The following is a 25,014-nucleotide window of genomic DNA, read 5'->3' on the forward strand; positions in this document are numbered from 1 at the left end:
GGCCAAGTAATTGAGTGTCTTTAAGACAGAGATAGGCTCTTGATTAATAAGAGGATCGGGGGTTGTGGGGAAGAGGCAGGAGAATGGGGATGAGAAAAATATCAGCCATGATTGAATGTTAGAGCAGACTCAGTGGGCCACATGATGTAATTTTGCTTCTCTGTCTTATGGTCTAATTAGATGCACTTAAGAGGAGGCTCAGTTTCTTTGTTTGTACCTATTAAAAAGAGCGGGATGTGGGGTTATACTGATAGATATATGAGGAAGGATGGGAGGAGACTCTAGGACAATATGAACACAGTGGAGTGATGAGGCCAAATGGCCTTTTCTCTGCCGTACATTCCTTGTAATGCTATGTAAAAAGCACAGACTGCTTTATGAAATATTCATGATGTGGGTATGCCGGCGTTGGACTGGCGTAAACACAGTAAAAAGTCTGACAACACCAGGTTTTAGTCCAACCTATTTATTTGATAATATACTCGCAAGCTTTCGGGTTAGCCCCTTCGTCAGGATTCACCTGACGAAGGGGCTAACCCGAAAGCTTGCGAGTATATTATCAAATAAATAGGTTGGACTAAAACCTGGTGTTGTCAGACTTTTTACTTACGAAATATTGACAGAGTTGAGATGATTCACATGGAATTTCTCCTCTGCAGTTGGCTGATAAGATTTCTGCTACTTCATGATCCAACTGAAAATGACAAATAAGCTTCAAGTCTACACACCTTCCTTGTTTTATGCGATCCAGCATTGTTTTACCGACTGCTGATAGGTTTTGAGAAACCATCAGGAAAGCTGAGGTGACAACTTGGACTGATAACAACGTATATTCTTAATTTATGATCTAATGGGTGTAGTTGTGTATTTAACAAGGTAAATATTATTATCCTTTTAATTGCTGGCAATTCCAGAAAAACAAACAAACTGGCTTGTTTTATCAGTATTCTGTTCTGACTCTGTATTGCTAAAACAAACAGGATGGTGACGAGTTGACTCCATTATCAGGGAAAGCTTTACTACTTAAATATGCAACTAAAACTGATAATTTGACTTGCTCAACTCCCTCCCCCTCCACGTCAATATTGTGCAGTCCTTGGTGAAACCAACCAGATTTAGTGACAATCATTCTCTTTAGATCACCCTGGGATGCATTTGTGAAGCCCTTGCAGCTGGAACCAGAATGAAGTCTGTCATAGAACTGAGTAAAATACAACCAGGAATTAGAATGAATAATGAGGACTTAGAATGGTGTAGGCAGTTTTGCATTTTACTGTTGAGTCTCCGACTTCTTTGTTTATTTTTTAGCATTTACTGCACCTTCAGTCAGCTGCAGAATCTTTTAACTGGGAGCTTCTAATCTAAGCAAGAAACCCAAGCAGCAAAATCAAAATGTTGAGGGGTTATAGTTGTAGAATATGACTCTGTTAATCCTTTTGTGACAATTGTTTCTTAACCTCTTGGATATCTGACCTTTGGATTTTATCTCTGGAGTTGATGCTGATGGCATTTAGCAGGTTTCTCTTTCATTTATGTTCACAGATCATGCATAATGTATCTGGGTAAGAATAAGCCCTTGCAGAGTGATAACTAAGCACCGATTTTACTCCTGTCTGTTTTAAAGCTACACGTTTCATGTTTAAAGCGTTGTAATTTTTCCATTGTGGGACATTGCAAACTACTGATCTGTTCACTAGTCATATCATAGGCAGAGCGTAGCCATCATTTAGGTAATACAAGCAGCCAAGTGTAATGTTCATTGTCCTGAATTATAGTTGATTGAATGGTTGCAAAACTATGTTATAAACGTATGATGAAAAATAATAAAAGCAGATTTATTAAAATAATATGATGTTACAATAGACAAATATCAAAAGTATGTAGCCATGGTTGCATCAGTAAGAATTGAATTTTGCTTATAGTGGTCAGCAGTAAACTGCAACATATCTGTGCGATCAGGAAGAACATTTCACCCCTTTGTTCCTCTAAATTCTCCCTAGTAGAAGTGCTGTGAATTAATTTACTGGCCTGCCCAATTCTATTTTGAAAACCGGGAGGGCCCTTTGGCATTCAAAGTGCCCCTTTCCTGATTTTCCGTTGCCAGTCACCTGTGTGGAGGTGGTAGCAATTAAAAATCACCCCCAATATTTAACCTATCTAGAAAGATAAAAGACTTTAATATCCCTGAAAGAAAGAGGCATGTTGCCTTGCTTTTCGTCTCACGTCCTTCGGGACCGAATGCGCATGGGCATCAATTATAGAGGGAACAACAATTTATACTTCATGGGGAAAAATGTGCTGATTGGTTGGCAAGTGAACCCTGATAGGTAGAGCCATTGCTGTGGGGAGCGCACCAGGGAGCAGTTAACTGCCAAGCACTAAAATTCAAACCAGGCAGGTCAACTCTAGATGGTCAAGGTATTAACCTCGGGAATGAACCTGATGCCCCCCTAAGTTTTGTACAGTTGAAAGGATGCAAAATGTGGACATGCTCCTTCTGTCTGCAAAGGATATTGCCTTGTGTGTGAACCTTTGTAGCTTTGAGCATATTTAACTGAGAGACACGGCAAGCCTGGCAATTTTAAATTGGCTGTCAGTGTACCTTTTAGCACAATCAGGATTGTTTAGCCAGTGTTCTCCAATCGCAAAACTACATCTAATACTGAGTTTTGCAAACAGGGGCTAGTTGGATATAGTCAATACTTTGTTCTGAATAGCTGCAGATATGTGCTTTCTGATATGATCCATCAGTTGTTGGGATGCAAGGTCTATATATCTGGTATCACACTGACACTGAAATCCATATATCACAGTACTCCACTTATGTGATGATAGAATGTCTTTTTGGCTTGATGTTAGTGGTGAATACCACTCATGCTGCTGCTGCGTAATAGCACCATGAGGCTGTGTTCACCTGGTGCTTAGCTTTTTGAGACACCTTACCCTTCCAGGGTAACCTGAGGTAAACCCAGCACTTATCAGGACTGAAAGTGGTGCCCTTAGGCCCATTCATGAGTTTGAATGATATACAACTAGAACAGGAGCTTGTTTGACTGCTGCATTTTAAAGGTGAGTTTGAACTTACGATGAACATATTTAAGGTGTAAGGAAATTCTGACATACAGCTGAAGATTTAAATATAGCACATTTATCATCTATAAATCAGAAATATACAAAGGGTAGGTGGTTGAGTGTCATTCCATCGAAGACCTGTTTCTTGTGGAAACCGACAAAGATATTGCGAGAACTGAGCCTAGAGGGGATTTCATGGCAACCTAATCTATTTGGACATGAACGGTGTTGTTAACTAGTTCAATCTTGCAGCCCACTGAGACGAAGGAGGGCCACTCATGCGGCCTGCATCCATCTGATAGTGGAGATGGGCCTCAGTTTAACATGTCATACGAAAGTCAACACTTCTCAGAGTTGGAGTGCCAGCTTAGATGTTTCTGGAGTGGCACTTGAACCCTGAACCATCTGACTCAGATGCAAGAGTGCCATCAAGAATCCACAACTGAGACTGTTCCAAGGCGAATGGATCTGCAATGTTTTTGAACCGTTTTCAAAATCGTTGCACTTGTGTTTAAGGCACCCTGATGCAAAACCTTTAGAGTTAACCAAATATTCTTGGCAGAAGTTAATTTCATTGTGATTTGAATAAACAATTCTGACAAAGTGTTTGTAGGAATGTGGCTGTATTGTATTTTGTGTAATTTCCTGTGTTGCTGGAAATGTATTTACCAAGGCAAGTGGGGAGTATTCCAGCATACTCCTGGCTTGTGCCTTGTAGATGGTGAACAGGTTTTGAGGAGTCAGGAGGTGAGTTTCTTGCCGCTTAACTCTCAGCTTCTTGTAGTTACAATATTTATATGGCTGGTCCAGTTACATCTCTGGTCATTGGTGAGCCCAGATGTTCAAATCGTAGAATCGTTACAACACTGAAAGAGGTCATTCAGCCCATCGAACATGCACTAACAACAATCCCACCTAGGCCCTATTCCCATTACCCCTGCTAATCTTCCTGACACTAAGGGGCAATTGAGTATAGCCAAGCAACCTAACCATTACATCTTAGGACTGTGGGAGGAAACCAGAGTACCTGGAGGAAACCCATGCAGACACAAGAGGAATGTGCAAACTTCAGGTTGTTGATGTCAGTGACATTAATGCCATTGAATATCAAGGGCAGATGATTGAGCATTGTGCAAATATTAAGCATCCTCACTTTGGATCTTAAGTTGGAGGAAACGTATTAATGACTGAAAGTGATTGGGAGCACCTGAGGAACTCCTGCAGGAGTGAGTGACTTGGCCTCCAACAACAGTAGCCATCAGTAAGGTTCCAACCATTGGAGAGTTTCCCCCTGATTTTCATTGGCTTCAACTTTGCTTGGGCTCCTTGATGCCACAATCAGTCAAATCTACCCCCTGATGCTATTGGCAGTCTCTCTCACTTCCCCACTAGAGTTCAGCTCTTTGTTTAGTCCACATTTGAACCAAGGCTACAATAAGATCTGAGCAGATTGACCACAGCAGAATTCAGACTGAACATCTGAGCAGGTAGTTGCTGAGTAAGTGCCACTGATAGCATTATTGATGGTGCATTCCATCACTTTCTCGATGATTAAAAGTAGAGTTGATAGGCAGGAAATGGACTCAATCAGATTTCTCCGGCTTTGTATGGACGGGACACCTCTGGACAATTCTCCACATTAACGGATAGATGCCAGTTTTGTAGCTATACTGCAGCTGTTGTAGCTGTACTGGAATACTAGGAGTGTGGCTAGTTCTGGAGTACAACTTAAACTATAATCTTAAAAATCTATATTTTTAACCGATTATTCATGCAACATGTCATCCTTTAAAAAGGTAAACAGAAGTTTTTTTTTTAACAACATGCTGCACCAATTCAGAGTCCCTTATGACTATGACTAATCATGCTGGCCCTAGTAAATGGGGAAAAAAACATCTCTCCTGTTCACTTCTCCATAGAATCCCTACCGTACAGAAGGAGACCATTCAGCCCATCGTTTGCTCCGAACCTACAAAAGAGCATGTTACCCAGGCCCACAACCCTGTCCCATTCCCATAACCCACACTCATTCATCTAACCTATAATCTTGGGATACTAAGGGGTAATTTAGCATGGCAAACTACACAGTCACCCAAGACCAGAATTGTACACAGATCCCTGGTGTTGTAAGGCAGCAGTGCTAACCACTGTGCCATTCTCTGTTCTTATGTCTGTCTCAATTCTCTCCTCATGTCTGTCTCTACCTCACCTTCTATTCTCTTTCTCTCTCCCTTCTTTCCTCCCTTCTCTCATCATTGCTGCTTTCCCCTTTCTCTTTCTCCCTCTTGTCTTCTATTTCTCACATTCCTTTATTATTTTCTCTTTATCCTTTGTCCTCCTCTTCTTCCAGCCTCTCTTCCTTATTTCTCCTCTCCCCTATCTTCTCAATCTGTTCAGCCTTTGCTGCCATCTTTGTCTTTCTATCACTCCTTTGTCCCTTACTGTCCTCCTTTTTCTTCTCTTATTCCTACAACAATGGGATTTTTGCACTAAATATTTGGTGGGTTCCTGGAATACTTCTCTTCCTTTTGTATTTGCATCTACAGATTGAGTACAGAATACAAGCATTGTGATATAAGTCACAGGACTGCAGTGCAGTCAAATCCCGATAAACACATGATTAGTTTGCCACATAATTGCACACTTCAACTAGACATTCTGTAAACAGCAGATAAAAATAGCCAACTGAAAACCCTTGTACCAGAGACTTTATAAATAGGCACTCAGCCATTCAGTCTAGACAAAAATGGCCAAAATTCTGGGATGCCAAGCGATAAGGTCGGGATAAAGTGCTACTCCCTGGAGTTTGAAAATGACAATACAAATTTAAACATTGTTAATGGCAGTTTTATCATAAATATCCATACCATGGCTGTGCCAAATCTTTTGCCACAGTTATTTAAGCAAAGATGTGATCCTACTTAAAATTAATGGGTTGCAACAGCATAGGGAGGAATCTATTGATTGTGGAATAACAGTGACAACTGTAATTTCTGCTACATTGAGCGTTAGAAACTGATGGTTGAAAACAATCGTCAACCCTGGTCAGTAAATAGTTGCAGAAAGAGTAAATGAAAGGGCAGTTTGGTGAATTGAAATGTGATGCTTGAATCAGGCATGCATTAATCCTGAATTAACTATTTCTCTGTTATTTGGTGCCTTTTAGTTCCTCTAGCACCCACCCCTCCACCCAACCTTTAAGAGACATTCCTCTTTCAGTGAGTTTTTCTCATCATAATTAGTTTAAGAATATTCTTTCCATCACTTCATTCCTGCAAAATAGATATGGCTTTTTAGCATTTGTTCAAACTTAATGATGGCAAGATGAGCAAAAGGATGGTTATTTTGCAGGTGGTTTTAAAACAAAATGGTCATGGTTAAATTTTCCTTGTGCTCGCATTGATGTAGGATTTCCTGGATTGCAACAAAGAGAAGAAGACAGGAAAATCCCAATTGATAATGTATATTACACATTGTCAAATGGAACATTACTACGTGCACAGGACCATGAGCTGGTTCTACAGTTAATGCTATTCCAATGCAGATGGGCCCTATTGTTACAAGGCAACTGTTGCCCAGATCTTCTGGTCAGTGTCAGAGAGGGTATGTCCGACGCTGACTGCAATTTTAATCTGCTCGCTTACCATTTTACTGGATCCTTCATACCTTCCGATGGCAGTTCCAACAGGAATGAACAGAGTTGGGCAGCCAATCATTGAGCTTAATTCCAGCACAGGCATGTTCCCCTTTTCTCATCATGAACTGAAAACACACCCCTTCAGTTCATTAACTTGCCTTGTTTTAAACAGTGCTATCAACCACAATACAGCATAGTTTCATCCCAGTGAAAGTGCTTACACTGCTTGATAATGCACACCTTGTCAAAAATGCCCCCGACTCCTCAATATTAGGGATGTGAGAGTGATTATGCTTGATATTGAGGCAACATTTGACCATGTGGCATCAAGGAACCCAAGTGAAATTGAAGTCAATTGAAATGGGGGAAAACACTCCAATGATTGGAACCATGCCTAGCACAAATGAAGATGGTGGTTGTTGTTGTTGTTGGACTTAATTATCTAGAAAATCGCAAGGCGGGGTTCCTTGAGATAATGTCCTCGGCCCAACCACCTTAAACTGCTTCATGAGTGACTGTCACCCCATCATAAGGTCAGAAAGTGGGAAAGTTTGCTGATTGTGCAATGTTCACCACTATTCAGAGCTCATCAGATACTGAAGGAAGACTTGGACAACATTCAGGCTTGGGCTGGCAAGTGACAATTGTGCCAGGCAATGACCATCTCCAGCAAGACAGAATCTAACATCTCCCTTTGACATTCAGTGGCATTGCCACCGCATGGGCTACCATTGCCCAGAAACTTATCTGGACTAACCAGCAAACTATTTGGCAGATCAGAGACTGGGAATTCTGAGGTAACCAACGTCCCGACTCCCTAAAGCCTATCCATCATCTACAAGGCATAAATCAGGAGTGTGATAGAATACTCTCCACTTGCCAGCAACACTCAGAAGTTCAACAGCATCCAGACAAAGCAGTCTGTTTGATCAGCACAGATCCACCAACTTAAGCATTCATTTTCAACTACTGTTGACACACAGTGGCAAATATGGACTATACGTAGAATGAACAGCAGCAACTCGCCTAGTGTCATTCATTAGCACCTTCCACAGTTGGAATCTCTAGCACCTAGAAGGACAGCAGACAGAATCAGCACTGTCTGCAAGTTCCCATCTGAGCCACACCACCCTGACTGGAACTGGACTGCCATCCTTCATTGTCACTCAATCAAAATCTTTTGATCTCCCTCCCCAACAGCATTCACGTGCTTGCACCATGTGACTGCAGTGGTTCAAGAAGGCAGCACTCCACCTTCTCAAGGGTAATTAAAAACCATGATGTGGAGATGCCGGCATTGGACTGGGGTAAACACACTAAGAAGTCCCACAACACCCAGATTAAAGTCCAACAGGTTTATTTGGTAGCAGAAGCCACTAGTATTCAGCCAGTGCTCCAAAAGCTAGTGGCTTTTGCTATCAAATAAACCTGTAGGACTTCAACCTGGTGTTGAGAGATTTCTTACTGAATTAAAAACCAGCCAGCGTTGATCTTGCCAGTGAAGTCCAAATCCCATGAAAGATGCAAAGACCCTAGTGCGATCCAAATAGCGATGTTTCATATTTTATATCTTGCTTTTGCTTGAAATTCTTGGATTTCCCATAAAGCCTAATTTATATGCTACATAACTTGGACATTTTTTCTTTTCTGAGCAGCTGTATGACCCTTCTCTTCCCCAACCACTGACCCGTCTAATGTTGTTTTCCCCCTTTACTGGTCTATTAGGCACGTACCTTCCTGAGTCCAAATGGGCAAGGCAGGAAGCCAACTCCCCACCTATCACCAGTGTTGCTTTTGGCCATTTGTCAGTAGATTCATGAGTACAAGCCAGGAAAACATCATCTTGACTGTGCTTTTCTCCGTCCCTTCACGTACACAGCAATGTTTTAATGCCTGTATATTTCTAACATTGCAACTGGGAAAGTGACACCGGGCGCAGAATTTTCCTGTCCTGCTTGCCAGTAACGAGCAGTATCGGGGTGGGGGGGGCAGGAATCATGGAAAGATATGTTGACCTCAGGTGGGATTTTCCGGTCTCAGGACAAGTGTGGCTGGAAAATCCCGCCCTGGGATATCAGTGTGAAAAGAATTAGGAGGAATTAATGCATCCTACCACTCTGGTGCCATGCGTTAGTAGTGCAGTATCTTGTGCCCCTATATTAACATAAACCTCTCTTGCTTAATCTATATGTTTGGTTACTTTTAATATATACATGTTTAACATACTCAATTTAATATATATCAATAGACTGGAACTTTTCGGCTTTTCACGTCAGCAGATCCTTCTTGGTTCCACCAGCACACCCCCGCCACGTATTTCCCGGCAGCATGGGATGGAATCGATAGGAAATCCCATTGACAACGGCAGGACCAGAAGATCCCGCCGCCAGCAAGTGGCACGTTGCCTCCCACTGTGAAAAAGGCACAACAGAGAGGCCAGGGTATCTCGCCCGTAGTTTTTTTTTTCTTGGCAAATATGTTCCATTTGATTGGTTTATAGAAATTTCTTCCAGCAATTCTTTGAGAGAAAAAGATTAGCCGTTTTGTAGTGTGGAGAGAACCCTTGGGACGACCAAATGATACCTTGTTAACATCGAGGTCAGAACCCTTGTGACTTAAGAATTTCAGTTTAAAAGAAAAATCGTATATCTTATCCAACTTTCTGTCTATCATCTCGTGACAGAAACTAGTCAATGGGGAGGCAGTTAAAACGGAATTGGGAAGTGACCCACTTCTTTCCCATCACTCACCTTGTACTGGGGATCGTTGACCCTGGCAATGACCTTCTGCCACCTGAATCTGATGATCAGACAGCACAGAAACAGCTATTCAGCTGACAAATGCCATTGTTTTATACTCCATAAGGGTCTTTTCCCCTGTTAGTGATCTCTTCTCACCCTGCCCTCTTAGCTCTTTATTCGTCTCTTCCTTACGTATGCAGCAGTGTAACTCAGACGTTCGCCACTTTAAGAATTTTGTGATAACAACCCCTTTTAAGGCTGTGAAAATTGTCATGAAACCGCATTAAGTGTTCATAGGTTATCAGCAACTTTTATGTAACCAGAATATTCAACACTAAGTCTAGTGTAATTTCTGTGTACAGACATATATGTTTACTGGTGAAATTACTTTCGCCGCACAACATTGTTTAAAGTACTGAATGTGGGATAGACGGTGCTGTTACCAGAGTAGAAAAAAATGCAACAGGATGATGTTTATAATATTCCATTCTTTTTGAGTAAATATTATGGAACTGTCACCTCCAGCAACAGTTGAAGTTGGGTGAATTGTTTTTGTGACAGGAAGTGGCCATTCCGGTTTAAAGGAAATCTCCTGTGTTCAATATACAGGCTGCAAATCAATGGAACTTCCTTCAACTTTCCAGTCTAACACCCATTCTGGCTCACTGCACCATTTTAACAAAACATGCTTGATTAGCACCATTTCCTGGCTCAATTCAGGGCAATTTTGATAATCTTAACTAATCCTGTGAGGGTTCATTCTCTTAAAGCTTTCACATGCTTTATCTCATTTACATATTTTTGAGTGACGTTTTCTTTGAGTCGTTTTCCCCCCCCCCCCACCTCCCCATCCACCCCCTTGGCGCCTGCAGTGATAACAGTGAGGCTTGGTTTCTTTAAACAGAATTTTTGTTTTGAAAAACACAGCTGACTGTACTCCTTTAAACAGCTCCATTGTTAATTTACTAAATGAGCAATTCATCAGAAGCCAGGGACATGCCCACAGCAAGAGAGGGAGAAAAAGATATTGAGGCTGAAACGCTCACTGGGCTATTGTGCCCCCGCTGCCAGTAACCTCCGAATAGGCATTGGTGGAGACATAGAAGGTCCTCTGCCCATTTTTTTGGGGCTGTAGGAGGTGAAGGGGACCAGGAGCAGGAATATGAACATGATGCACCCTTAAAGATACTTAGAATTTAAACCACTGACAGAGTTGAAATTATCTTAAGCCCCTGAAAATAGGGAGTTACACTGTCGCTGTATCAGTCAAAAGATTTGAATATTAAAATGACTTTGAAATTTCATAACTTTAACACATTTTGGAATTCCCCTTAGTGTGGGAGGACTTGCAGGGTAAACACATGGGGTTAAGAGGATAGATCCTAGGTGGGATTGTCGGTGCAGGTTTGATGGGCCAAATGACCACCACCTGTACTGTAGGGATTCTATGATTCTAAGATAAGTGGAATATTTTCAAGTTGGCCAGCTTTGATTAATGGAGTGCTTTAAGGATTAGTGTTCAACTATTTGTGCAAAGTAATGTATTTAAGCTTGCTGATACAAAGCTAGGTGGAAATTTCAAGTTTTAGGAGGCTGCAGAGATGTATTGACAGGTAAAGGGAGTGGGTACTAAGGTGCCAGTATAATATGAAAAAGTATGAGGTTATTCAGTTTGGTTGCAAGGATAGAAAAGCAGAATATGTTTTAAATGACACTTGTAAATGCTGATGTTCAGAGAGACATGGTGTACTTATACAAGGAACACATGAACATTAGCATGCAGGTACCATAAGAGACTTGGAAAGCAATTGTGGCGTGTTGCCCTTTTTCGCAAGAGGAAAAGGGATTGGAATATTAGAAGAATTAAAGGTAAACTCATTGAAACATTCAAGATTCTGAAAGGTCTTAACAGTACATACTGAGAGGTTGTTTCCTATAACTGGGGAATCTAGAATAAGGAGGCATAGTTTCAAGATAAGAGACCGATTATTTGGATTGAGAAAAATAAATTTCTTCACTGAGTTGAGAATCTTTAGAAATTTCTGCTCTTAAGGATTGTGGATGCACCATCGCTGAATATATTTAAGGTTGCATTAGAAAGATTTTTGATCTCGCAGGGAATGAAGTGATACAGGGAGTGGGCGGGAAAATTGAGTTAATGTCCCCCATCGCTAACATCCCTCATCTTTTATGTTCATAAAACCTCATCAAGTCCCAATGAGATACAATAATTTTCTTAAAAATGTGGTATTGAAAAAAAATCAGGTCAGTTGCACATTCTTCAGTAAAAACACTATTAAAAAGGCATAAAGTTCATTGTGTGATGTATTTTTACTTGTGTCTCTCTCAGGTACAATATAAAAATACTGCCCTCGCATAGTATCCCACCTGCCGGATATTTAATTAAATGCACTATCTCAAGTGAAAGGGCCTATATTTCGTATCTGACAGCTGTTTTGAGTGTCGCACAGTTATTCTGTGCACAAACCAATCTAGAAACTGTCACTTTAAATTTGACCTCATTCTCTCACAATCAAATGATCGTACCAGTGCCTGATGTTCATTTTCACATTGTCTATACAGGGGGACAGTTCACTCCCCATCACCAGTGATGTATGCCTATTTAGGTAAAGCGAGGATACAAAATTTAAGATGGGAAGCATATTTGGAAAACTTTGTTTCAAATCCATGACAATGTTGTATTCAAGCTAAAGCTTTGTGCTGCATGGGCTTATTGTGTCGATTAAAAAAGAAAGAGCTAGCATATATATCATGCTACTTCATGCCATCAGATCACCCAGGCACACACTGTAAATTATGTTTGAAGTGAAGGTAACTTCAATGTAGCAAAGATTTATGCTGCAAAATGTTCTTATTCCAGTATCTTTATATGAATTCTGTATTCATACATGTTTATGTTATGACTCCTTGTTGTTACTGTGATGCAGAAAAACAATGTGCTTTACTTCACAATTATTTACTGTTCCCAAGCCTTTTGTTTTGAAATAAAAAGGAAGAAAAAAATGGAATATCATTGCTTACTTTGAAAACTCAACACTATATGGCTCTGAAGAAGAAATATCTCACCAAAGGGCACCAGTTACAACTCAGGCCCATTTTTCTGGCAAGTTGAGCAGTAGCAGCAGTTGGAAGCTCACCTCTGCTCCAGAAATGAGGCCCAGGGTTTTTATTCCTCGGGTTTAATTTAAATCCCATTGGCCCACTTCCCACCCATTCCAGGTGGGAAGCTGTCAAGAAAAGTAGAAAAGTTATGCAGCCTGGAAATCACCCATTGAGAAACAGGTAAGTGATAGGATCACCCATTGGAGCTGATCAGTGAATAATGTTGCACTTTGAGATGAGGGCAAGGAATAGACAGGAGATTCAGCAAGGGAGTTCTAAGCTTTGCATGCAAGAACTAGGAAACCATTCTGCTCCCACAAGGCTCAAAAAATATTTTGAAAACTTTTTTTATCTTTGGGCTTTTTCTGGCCATTATCAGAATTGGCATGACATTAAATTCATTGCTTCTTTCTGGCTCACAGATATCATAGTATTTAGCTATGCCTTACAGCTGGTACCTGACTCTGTGCCATTTTAGCTTTGGGTATTAATGTTAAACTAATAGGACATTGTTCCGCCAAAGCTTCAGCATCTTTCTTATTAAGAATTGCAGCTGATCCGTGCGTAAGTACTGGTGTTTGTGTGGAGATCTTCCATAGCTGTCTCTCTCGGGCCTGGTAATCTTGTAGTCTTTTATTGATTGAAATTTGATTATGTTCAAAATGAAGCTGATTTGCCTGTTGTATGAGAGGCAGATGGTTAATGTGGAGCACTTGTATTGTTGCTTCATATCAAAACTGCACCTGTAAATGCCACTTGTAATTGTTTGTGATGGAGCAGTAGACTTGTTCTTAATTAGCCAGATAAAATTCTCGAGCATTAGAGACCATAAAAATGGATTTTTGAATGTTGGGGCATGTTATGTTGTTTTTGTCTGAGAGTAGCACATACTAGGAAGACTATAGCTAAGTATTTGGCAGTACAAACATTAGTAACTGGATTACTGATTTCATTCATCTTTGTCATGGCAACTATGCTTAATTTTACATTGTATCACATCAGTGGTTGGCAATAGTAAATGTTTTGAGAATAAATCCTCCATTTCATGCCATATATTTGTATATGCCATTTCCTCCTCTCACAATTCCCACACTGGCCTCTTTTGAAACATGTGTTTGTTGCAGATTTTTTCTCTTTATTTTCTGGTCTGAAACCTGGGCCGCGATTCTCCCAAAAGCGCTGAATTGGCAGGAAAACTGCTCCAGATCCCGACTGTTTTGTCAGTTCAGCTTCTGACTCGAATCTCCCCACTCTGTGTGCTGCGGAGGTCCCAATCGTGAATATCATTTAAAAACCCAGGGAGTGTGGGGCCTATTCGCTCCAGAGTCTGACAGTTCTGGAATTCTGCGCATGTGCGGTGGCCCCGATCTGTCAGTCTCCCAATTTGCTGGCCAGTCCAGGACCCCTTCGGTGCTGCCCCTCCGATCATGGCCCCCACAACAATTCCCAGACCACACCCCCCCATATCCCCCAACAATTCCCAGACCACACCCCCCCATATCCCCCAACCCCTAGCCTGTCTCGATCACTGCTCTCCCTTCATCCCAGACCAATAGCCACGCAGAGTGGCAGCTGGCCCTGCCCACAGTAGGCCCTGTGTCCAGTGGGCAGTGCCGATGTACACCCTAGTATGGGTACTTGTGCCCCGGCACTGTCCAAGGGGCAAGGCTGATACTGCCAGAGTGCCCATGCCCGGGGGCATCCCCCCTCCACCATCCCCCTGGATGGTCCCTCTGTTCTGGCGGGGTTTCCTGCTAGCGCGCCCCCCCCCCCCCCCCGAACATGGGGAGCTACTTTAAACCCTGCTGGAATGAAAACTTCCTGGTGGGATCAGAGATTCGATAGGGACCGGTAAGTTCCCGATAGTGAAATGTAAAAGACATTTAAAACAGTAAAAATAGATTCAAATTACTTACCTGCCTTCCTACCAGTTTCCCCCATGGTCTGGCCTGCGACTGTTCGCTGGCTGTGGGAGATGCGCATGCCTTCCCACACATGCACAAATCCTGGAATGAGGCTGGTGACGTGCATATCTCACCCCAACCTGCCAGAAAAATTGTAGGTCAGGATGGGAGAATCGCGGCCGTGGATTATGCTAGTAATCGTGTGTGGATGTCCTTCTTTCTCTCGAGCACTGTCTTTCTATCTCTCTTTTTCTCCCACTCCCCCCACCCCTTCTTCTGGGGACCCCATTCCTATCCTCACTGTGTCTCCTCACTCCCTATTCCTTTTCCCCATGTCCTGACACCTAATTGCCAGTGTTTCTCTCTCCCTTCTCAATCCTTTTCCCATATCTTTGCCCTTAATTCCAGAGCACACCCCACTCACCCTCTCCCCCTCCCCAAAATGCCTCAAAGACTCCTGACTCTCCCCATTGGCTCTCCATTGTTCCTGGTACGCCAGTCAGTTTCCCAACTCTCCACTGGAAGTAACGTTGCCAAGCTAGATCCTTCTCTGTGGTGTCAGCCAGTGACCGGGGTACTAAGTTTACCCAAACTGGAGGAGCAACACCTAGAATATACATGTTCCCTTTTTAGAAAACACTCCCAGTAATCTGATTGCCTTCTCCCAAATTTGCCAGTCATGAGGATTCTTGTAGCTATAACCTAAATTGGAAACCTTTCATATGGAACTTTGACAGAAATGATTGGAGTAACTAAATAAATTGTAAGGCCTACCAATGTTCTTTAACTTCCTCAAACTAAGTCAAGGAGCTTTATTCTTTCAAACCTTTAATGTCGATAAATCACCAAATGAAACTTGGACTGAAACATTAAAAAAAGTCTGGAAGTTTAATGTGAAATGACATGAGATGCAATTTTCCTATTTGCTAAATTAGACTCCTTAATCTTGTGTCTTATTTGCCGATGCATCATTTGTTCCTATGTGTAGGTCTCAATGTTTAACAGAGACCGAAGAAATGGAATTCAGGTTTAAATTATTGCCTGCGTTACGTTTAACATCATCACATAAGAATGCGTGGGGAAAACCATGTAATGTACTGGGATCTGAGCCAGGCTGACATCTCACATGTTGTCATGTAACCAAGGAGATGCGATACATATGGCAAAATCTATCAAAGTTGGATTCATTGTGAATTGTTCTGGATTTGCATCATGCAATTCTCTGAGGGTGGAGATTTTATTGTTTCTTCTTCTGTTTGTTTTAGTTAGTGAAACTTAAATAAAAACAGATAATTGGCATATAATTTCTTTTCTTGGTTTGCACTATGGTCAGATTAACATATGCGCCACAGCGGGCAGCCAATATTGAACTAACTTCATTTACACCTCCCCAACAAAGTGGGTGGCAGAAAGGGCAACATAACAAAATGCCTACATCTTGCATTATATCACACAGTTTTAACTTCACATACAACCTGTACGTTAAAATATAAAATGGTAGATAAATGTAATTTTCAAAATTCAATATCACTAAACCAAGTTAGAACAAAATACTGCAGTTGCTGGAAATCTGAAATAAAAACAGGAAATGCTGGGTAAACTTAGCAAGTCTGTGGAGAGAAACGGAGTTGACCTTGCAGGTCTAAATGACCATTCCACAGAACTTTCTGTTTTTATTATGATTAACTAATGCTACCTGAAAATCTAACAGGTTGAGTTGCATATTTATTTATTTGCTGTAATTGTATTTGCAAAGTAATTTGTGTTTTTCCTTAATACTAGTGTGTATTGAACAAAATTATGAATTGACAAGAAGTTGTGAAAAGAAATTTTTTCTCCTTCCCCACATAATTACAATTAACCTATTTGGTTTCTTTCTCTTCTGCCTGGGTATCTGCTTCTATTTCTATTAACTTGACTCTGCTGTCTCAACATCTCTGAACTTTGACTACCAACTCCACTTAATCATTGGGACTGTGACATTGATTTGTCATAATTGACCACCTTGACTCAGTTTCTTTTTGACTTCTGCTTTTTTTCAGACTTTTGCTTTGAACTCAGGGGAATTTGAACTCAGGAGATTTATCACGTTCTTCCTTTGTCAGATTTCCTCTTTCAAACAAATGATCTGCATGACACTGACGGAGTCTATCTCCAGTCTTCAGTAGATATGTGAATGCACGTAGTCCAGTCACCCACTTATCCTTATCACCCTGATGGTGATCTCCTTGTCCTATTGACCAGTTCTGAACTCTTTCAGTTTCCTGCCTCGGGTGTCAAGACTCACCTTCACTTTGTGACATTTATCCACTTGCTGTAGCTGTCAGATTGCTCAAACCTTCCACAAAATCAACTTTAGAAGTTCTGAAAGTGTGTCACAGTGGCATTTAGTCCTTAATTTTGCTAATGAAGTATAAAAAAAATCGATCTTATCCTCGTAGCCACTGATTAAGACTGACGTGTGCTCAACTGCAGACTATTATTAAACTAACTTTTTCTCCGCAGCAGAGAGGGCAATATAATAACATGCTTAATTCTTGCATGATTAATATCACTATTTTCCAAGTTACCTTAGTTAACCATTATGGTGAGGTTTCAACGGAATTCCAGAGCCTAGGGCATTAACAGTTGAAGACTAGATGCCAATAGTGTGGTGAATGTGGTGAGCGATGCACAACAGGCCAGCATTGGAACAGCACAGAGTTCTTGAGGGTTGGAGGAGGTTCCAGAAATGCAGACAGGATGAGACCATGGAGAGATTTGAACATAAAGATGATTTTAAAACTGAAAAACTGGTGAGCCAAGAGCCAATGTCACTGCCAGGCATGAGAATAGTGAGTAGTAAATTAATTAAATGTGGAATCTTTTTGAGTGACACCTAGTTGCAGTGCTGAACACAAAATTATTCAATACTGTTCAGATAATGAATCATTTTACATTGCTGCCTACAATGCATTTGAAATGAATAAAAGGCAAGAGTTATAGGATAAAAGCACTTGCAGTGTTATAAATCAGTAAAATCCCCAGTGGGTGAAATGATGATCCATCTGAAAGGAGAAAGCTGGGGTGTACAATCAGTACAAAGTACTTCTCCACGCTTTTAATAACCACACTATCTTACCTTTCTGGATACAATATATTCTTTCGGTTCAAGTAGACCTATGTTCTAAACACTGATTCTTTTCTGAAGTTTTCCCATTATAGGTTACAGGAGGATTCTGGTATTTTCCAGCATAGATTTCAGTGGAGCTAGCAATTCGGATCACTCTGGGAGCCCCAGTAGCCAAATGTGACTTGTCCAGAGATAAGTGGGGCTGAATTGACCCTGGGTCAATCCAAATTGCCATGTCATCCAACATGACCACCACATTTTATTGGGGATGTACACACAAAATCAAATAAATGTCAGTATCACCTTAAACCTGAAATAAGTATTGACTTTTGTTTCCTTTCAGGAACATTATGAGTAACTGCTTTATAAATAAATTTCTTGACCCATCATTCTTTTCATATTATGTTTATTGAACACAGCAGAACAGTTCGGTTTGCAACTAACTGGTGCTCCCTAACTAAGTGGTTTTGTTTCTAACAGATAATTGCATGCATATGATATTAAAGCATTAGGATTTAATGAAAGAAGGGAATAGGGTGTATAACTCAATTAACTACTCAGCATGTGGTTCTGGAAATGTGTGCTCTGGAAAGCTAGTATGGCCCACAGGTTCTGTCATTCTGAAACTGATTACATATTGTAAAATGAGCCCATACACACACGGTTGCAATTTTAATAAGAACATTCTCTTTTACTGTTCTTTCAGAGCTCCCTGAAGAAAAGAGTTAGCCGTGTTGCTATAAAACCAGAGAAGAAGCCCTTGCTACAGGTACAGAGAGGCAGTTTTGTTTCACTCAGTGATTTGATATCATTCATTTCAGATATAAGTTGTGGTTGTATAAACTCATAGTGAAAGTATTTAATTGTCTAATAAACAAGCGACGTCTGCAGTGTTTGGATGATCCTTGTATAGATGTGTACAGGCTCAGTAAAGTAGCCATTAAGTTTTATCTTAAAATGGAAGGAAAATGCCAGCGAGAACTCCTCGAGCAAAGACCTAATGTGACAGGAGTATAATTGCAAAGACTATTTGAGGCACTTTCTTCAAGTGACTGGTTGGTATTTCGTAGAGAGAGTGTCATTGTCATCTTGGTAAAACTACTGTTTTCAAACTGAATGAACAGAAGTTGGGTCTGGCAGTTGTGCCCATATTTGGAAATGGTCTCAAGGATGTCATATTACAGTGGTTTTTCTATTACAGCTGTTGCTGCAGTTCAACACAGTAAAAAGTCTGACAACACCAGGTTTTAGTCCAACCTATTTATTTGATAAGACTCACAAGCTTTCGGGGTTAGCCCCTTCGTCAGGGCATTCACCTGACGAAGGGGCTAACCCCGAAAGCTTGTGAGTCTATTATCAAATAAATAGGTTGGACTAAAACCTGGTGTTGTCAGACTTTTTACTGTGTTTACGCCAGTCCAACGCCGGCATACCCACATCATGGCTGCAGTTCAAAACATAGTGAGGACCAGACAGAGCATTTCACAAGAGCTTTTTCTAGACAAGCGAGCTGCTTGTGAAGATTTCTTTAAAATACAACTATGGCCCTTTGATAACAGACTGTACCTCAAATCATTGTAAATGGCAGCAATGTAGGTAATCTGTCCTTCCTGTTCGTGCGTGATGATGGCTGGTGAGACCCAGGAAAGTGCCAGGGGTCTTTTGAAAAGGAATTCATGCCTTCAAATTTAGGAGTCATTTTTCACATTCAAATAAGAGGCGTTATTTGAGACACTGGGCAATCTGTAACAACTTGCCAATGCTTGCAGCCTTTTCCTTCAGGTTTAGCATGTTAAAGCAAGTCAGTGATTCTCAGATTACAGCTTAGTGTTCCTTGCATATATTATTGCACAGACTTCTTATCCTTTTAAAAATAGTGCAGCTAAAGTTTTAAATGATGCTGCTTTTGTGTTTTCACTCATGAACCAAAGAATCCCTATTTTTTTTTTAAAAAAAGAAGGGATATCCACAAAAAAGAATAAAATGTGTCATTCGACCCACCAAGTGTGCACTGACACTCCAAAAGAGCATCTCGCCCAGTCCCACCCTATCCCCATAACCACAGCTAATCCACCTAACCTACACATCTTTGGACACTAAGGAGCAATTTAGCATGGCCAATCCACCTAACTTGCACATCTTTGGAGTGTGGAAGGAAACCGGACCATCTGGAAGAAACCCACACGGGGAGAGGTGTGCAGCCTGCACACAGACAGTCACCCAAGGCTGTAACCGAACCCAGGTTCCTGGCTCTGTAGACCAGCAGTGCTAACCACTGTGCCGTGAGAGTCACACTCTCTCTCCTATCTTTTTTTCCTCCAGTTTTTTTTCCTCATGACTGTCTGCCAATGCCAGTTCAAAGCTAACTGGTCAAACCTGCAGAATAATGTCTCAGGAATGATTCACTCTCCTCCAACAAGTACCTGACATGTCCTAATTTGTCCATAGCAGGAAACTACTAAATCTGGGTGGCAGTGGTGCCTTTCATGTTACAACATTGCTCACTGTAGTGTTTTGCTGATCTTATGTGCTGTATCAAGCAAGCTTAATTTGCAATTTAAATAATAGAGTGAAGGCACGTTCTGAACTAATTTGTTTTGCAACTGAGTATGTTTATATTAATTCTTTGTGATTGAAAATAGGAGGACAGTGCTGATCTGAAATGCCAGCTCCACTTTGCTAAAGAAGAGGCCGCTGTGATGTGCAAAAAGCTGACCAAGTTAGTGAAGGAGAATGAAAACATGAGAGAGGAACTGGTGAAGTACAGCTCTCTTTACGGTGATTTGGACAATGCAGTGTCTATTGGTGAAATCGGAGAATCTCCTCATGTCAGAGAAGCTGAGCTAAAACTGCATCTAAAGTTGGTGGAGGAGGAAGCCAACATTTTGAGCAGGAGGACAGTGGAACTGGAGGTTGAAAACCGTGGATTAAAAGCTGAAATGGATGACCTAAAAGGTCACGGTGAGAAAGAATCTTCAAGCCAGGATATCCGATTAGGAATTACCAGCACCAGCTATGGCGAGTTTGGGGAGAATGTCGGGGAACTCCGGCGTCACCTTCAGTTTGTGGAAGAGGAGGCTGAGCTTCTTAGGCGATCCTTAATCGAGTTAGAGGACCAAAATAAGCACCTCATGAACGAACTGAATAGATATAAATCTGAGTCCAACCAGGAGTCAGCATGGTCAGATAGTTGTCCATCATTAAACGAATCTTCCCAGGAAGAGCTCATGGCAGCAAGACTCCAAATCAACGATCTCAATGGGAAAGTCAAGAAGTTGGAATATGAGAATCGTGTGCTCATTTCAAACCTTCAGCGTTATGACTTGGCATCCTATCACTGCCAGAAATGCTCCCGAGAACTTGACACAGATATTAGTGATTCTGTGGATATCTCTTCATCCCAGCCCCAGAGAGAAGTGCCAGTTGGAGGAGAAACTGATTCCAAGGAAACCCAAGAGAGAACCTCTGGAAGTGGGAGCAGCAGAATTGCTGATAATGATGATGTCTCTGCTAAACTGCTGGGAAGCAAAGACCTTGAGGTTCTGTTTAGCATTAAAGATCAAGCCGAACTTGTTAGTGAGGTCATTGATCTCTTAATTTCAGACACAAGTGGCTTTATTTCTGATGCCACGCTTTGTTCGAGTATTGATTTGCCAAGTCAGTCCTTCAGTGAAATGAATGATGAAACTGCAAATGCCAATGATCCTAAATTAATGAGCTCCATTAATTCAAGGCTTCTTGGCTTAAAAACGGAGTTGGCATCTGTCACTGAGAAAATTGACCGCCTTGGTGAAAGTATCAGAGAAGAAAGCAGGAGCGTGTCCCCTTTACCCCATCTAACAGAATCAGCAAGCTTCCTGTCCACTATGACGACAATGTCTCAGGACTTGCCCATGGATTCTGTAGGAAAAGAATTTGCACCGGATTTAAAGGTAAGAGAATATTTTTGTTGCTGTTCGCCTTCTTACTCCCTGTGATAACATCCTGCTTTGTCATGCTGCACACTTGAAGTAACAAAATAATAATAACAGCTTTCTCAAACTAACACGCAATTTACATTTTTAGTAAAATTAACTACTGAAAAGCTAACAACCCATTGCATTGCAACAAGCACATCAGCATGGAGCTTTGTACCAATGAAGTGTGCGTGCTACAAGAAAATGATGCACGAATGTGAATGGGGAAAAATAGCCATAAATTGTCAGTAAAGTTTCAACAGATAATAATTGTAGTTGGTAAGTTAAATGTTGAGTGCCAAGGCACTATTAATTGAATTGTTTTAAGCACTGGAGTTTTTGAATGCTCATTTCTTAGGGAAACTAAGGAACCTACAGGCTCGTTAACATCCATTGTAGGGAAATTGCTGGAATCAGTTGTTAAGGAGATTATAGAGGAGCACTTAGAAAATCTCAATGCAGTCAAACAAAGTCAATATGGAAGGAATATCATGTTTGACTAACTTGTTGAAGTTATTTGAGGAAGTAACAAGCAATATGGGTAAAGGGGTGCCTGTGCATGTGCTGCACTTAGATTTGCAGAAAACATTTGACAAGGTGCCACACCAAAGGTTGCTGCGCAAAGTAAGACTACGTGATGCAGGGCGTAACACATTAGCACGGCTAGAGAATCCGTTGTCTAACAGGAAGCAGAGAGAAGGGATAACCAAGCCATTTTCATTTTGACAGTCCAACTAGTGGAGTGCCACAGGGATCAATGTTGGGGCGTCAATTATTTGCAATTTATGTCAATGACTTGAATGAAGAACCTCTTGGAATGCTGCCGGGATAATTTCCTTGAACAGTGTGTGTTGGAGCCGACGAGGGAGCGAGCTATCTTGGATCTGGTACTATGTAATGAGGCGGGTAGAATTAGGGACCTTGCGGTGAAGGATCCTCTTGGAGAGAGTGATCATTGCATGGTGGAGTTTCTGTTGCAGATGGAGGAGGAGAAAGTGGGCTCCCGGACACGCGTCCTTTGTTTGAATAGAGGGGAGTATGGTAGGATGAGAGAAGAATTGGCGAATGTGGACTGGGGGAGCGCGTTGGAAGGTAGGTCTGCTGAGGAGCAGTGGAGGATCTTTAAGGAGACCTTTCTTGGTGCTCAGCAGAAATTTATTCCGATGGTCAAAAAGGACAGTAGGAGGAGAGGTAATAAGCCGTGGATAATGAAGGAGGTGAAGGAAAGTGTTAAATTAAAAGCGGAGGAATTTAGAGTAGCAAAGAGCAGTGGGCGAGAAGAGGATTGGGAAAGGTTTAAATGTCAACAAAGATTGACAAGGAAGTTGATAAAGGAGGGTAGGAGAAGCTATGAAGCTGGGCTAGCACTTAATATAAAAAAGGATAGCAAGAGTTTTTATAAATAGGAAGAGGCTGGCTAGGGTGAACGTTGGTCCTTTAGAGGATGAGAAAGGGGAGCTAGTGGTAGGGGATGGGGATATGGCTAAGGTCTTGAATAACTTTTTTGTTTCTGTCTTCATGGAGGAGGACGTGAATAATTTGCCAGGTGTTAGCGATGGAAAGGTGGTAGGACTGGAGGGTCTTAATGACATTACTGTTACTAGAGAGGTGGTGCTCGACAGACTGGAGGGGCTGATTGTGGACAAGTCCCCAGGACCGGATGGAATGCATCCGAGGGTTCTGAAAGAAATGGCGGAGGTTATAGTGGATGCCTTGGTGGTTATTTTCCAGACGGCGCTGGATTCCGGGGAAGTGCCGGAAGATTGGAAAACGGCTAATGTTACGCCGTTGTTTAAGAAGGGTGCCAGGCAAAAGGCGGGGAATTATAGGCCGGTTAGTTTAACGTCTGTGGTAGGTAAAATGTTAGAATCCGTCATTAAGGAGGAAATTGCGAGGCATCTTGAAGGGAATTGCTTGATAGGGCAGACGCAACACGGTTTCATTAAAGGGAAGTCGTGTCTGACAAATTTACTGGAGTTCTATGAGGATGTGTCTAGGGCAGTGGATAGAGGAGAGCCGGTGGATGTGGTCTTTCTGGATTTTCAGAAGGCGTTTGACAAGGTACCTCACAAGAGGTTATTGCAGAAGGTCAGGGGACATGGAGTTGGGGGTAGGGTGTTAGCGTGGATAGAGGATTGGTTGTCAAATAGGAGGCAGAGAGTGGGGGTCAATGGGTGCTATTCGGATTGGCGGTTGGTGACTAGTGGGGTGCCCCAGGGGTCGGTGCTGGGGCCTCAGCTATTTACCATTTATATAGATGATCTGGAGGAGGGAACCGAGTGCAGAGTGTCGAAATTTGCTGATGACACCAAGATTGGGGGAAAGGCAAATTGTGCAGAGGGTGTGGAGAGTCTGCAGAAGGATCTAGATAGGCTGGGCGAATGGGCCAGGAAATGGCAAATGGAATTTATTGTTGGCAAGTGTGAGGTGGTCCACTTTGGTAGGAAGAATGGTAGGAAGGACTATTACGTGGCGAAAAACTGCAGCAGGCGACGGTGCAGAGGGACCTCGGGGTCCTTGTGCATGAGTCGCAAAAACCCAGCTTGCAGGTGGTCAGGAAGGCGAATGGGATGCTGGCCTTCGTAGCGAGGGGGATTGAATATAAAAGTAGGGAGGTCTTGCTGCAGCTGTATAGGGCATTGGTGAGGCCGCAGCTGGAGTACTGTGTGCAGTTTTGGGCGCCGCACCTGCGCAAGGATATTTTGGCCCTGGAGGGAGTGCAGAGGAGGTTTACTAGGCTAATACCGGAGTTGAGGGGATTGAGCTATGAGGAGAGGCTGAATAAACTAGGCTTGTACTCGTTAGAGTTTAGAAGAATGAGGGGAGATCTCATTGAGACGTATAAGATGATGAATGGGATGGATAGGATAGAGGTGGAGAGACTCTTCCCGCTCAAAAAAGACAGTAGGACTAGGGGGCACAGCCTCAAGATAAAGGGGAGGCGGTTTAGAACGGAGTTGAGGAGGAACTTCTTCACTCAAAGGGTGGTGAATCTCTGGAATTCTCTGCCCGTTGAAGTGGTGGAGGCTGCCTCGCTAAATATTTTTAAGAAGCGGGTTGATGGGTTCTTGATAAGAGAGGGGATTAAGGGTTATGGGGAGAGGGCGGGAAAGTGGAACTGAGCCACGACAGATCAGCCATGATCTTATTGAATGGCGGGGCAGGCTCGAAGGGCTAGATGGCCTACTCCTGCTCCTATTTCTTATGTTCTAATGTATAGTTGCTAAATTTGCTGACAACACGAGGATAATTTGCAAAGTAAATTGTGAAGATGACATAAGGAGTTTGCAAAGGTTAATGAGTGGGCAAAAACTTGGCAGATGCACTATAATTTGGGGGAATGTGAATATGTCCACTTTGGCAGGAAGAATAGAATAGCAGTATGTTGGTTAAATGGGGAAAGATTGCAGAACTTTGAGGTACAGAGGGAACTGGTACATGAATCAGGAAAAGTTGTTATGCAAGTGTA

General features: G+C 41.9%; 1 protein-coding gene across 4 annotated transcripts in view; it reads left to right on the forward strand.

The window, feature by feature from the left end:
* Positions 1-25,014, forward strand: part of mtcl2 (microtubule crosslinking factor 2) — a 105,572-nt gene that overhangs the window by 18,778 nt on the left and 61,780 nt on the right. For all 4 annotated transcript variants that reach the window (XM_080204792.1, XM_080204795.1, XM_080204793.1 and 1 more), the window contains exons 4-5: positions 18,296-18,358; positions 20,232-21,521. In XM_080204792.1, the coding sequence (XP_080060918.1) occupies positions 18,296-18,358; positions 20,232-21,521 (1,353 nt within the window). The remainder of the gene's footprint in view (positions 1-18,295; positions 18,359-20,231; positions 21,522-25,014) is intronic.

The sequence above is a fragment of the Carcharhinus amblyrhynchos genome, chromosome 16 (genome assembly GCF_965287045.1).
Source record: "Carcharhinus amblyrhynchos chromosome 16, sCarAmb.v2.hapA, whole genome shotgun sequence".
Lineage (NCBI taxonomy): Eukaryota > Metazoa > Chordata > Chondrichthyes > Carcharhiniformes > Carcharhinidae > Carcharhinus > Carcharhinus amblyrhynchos.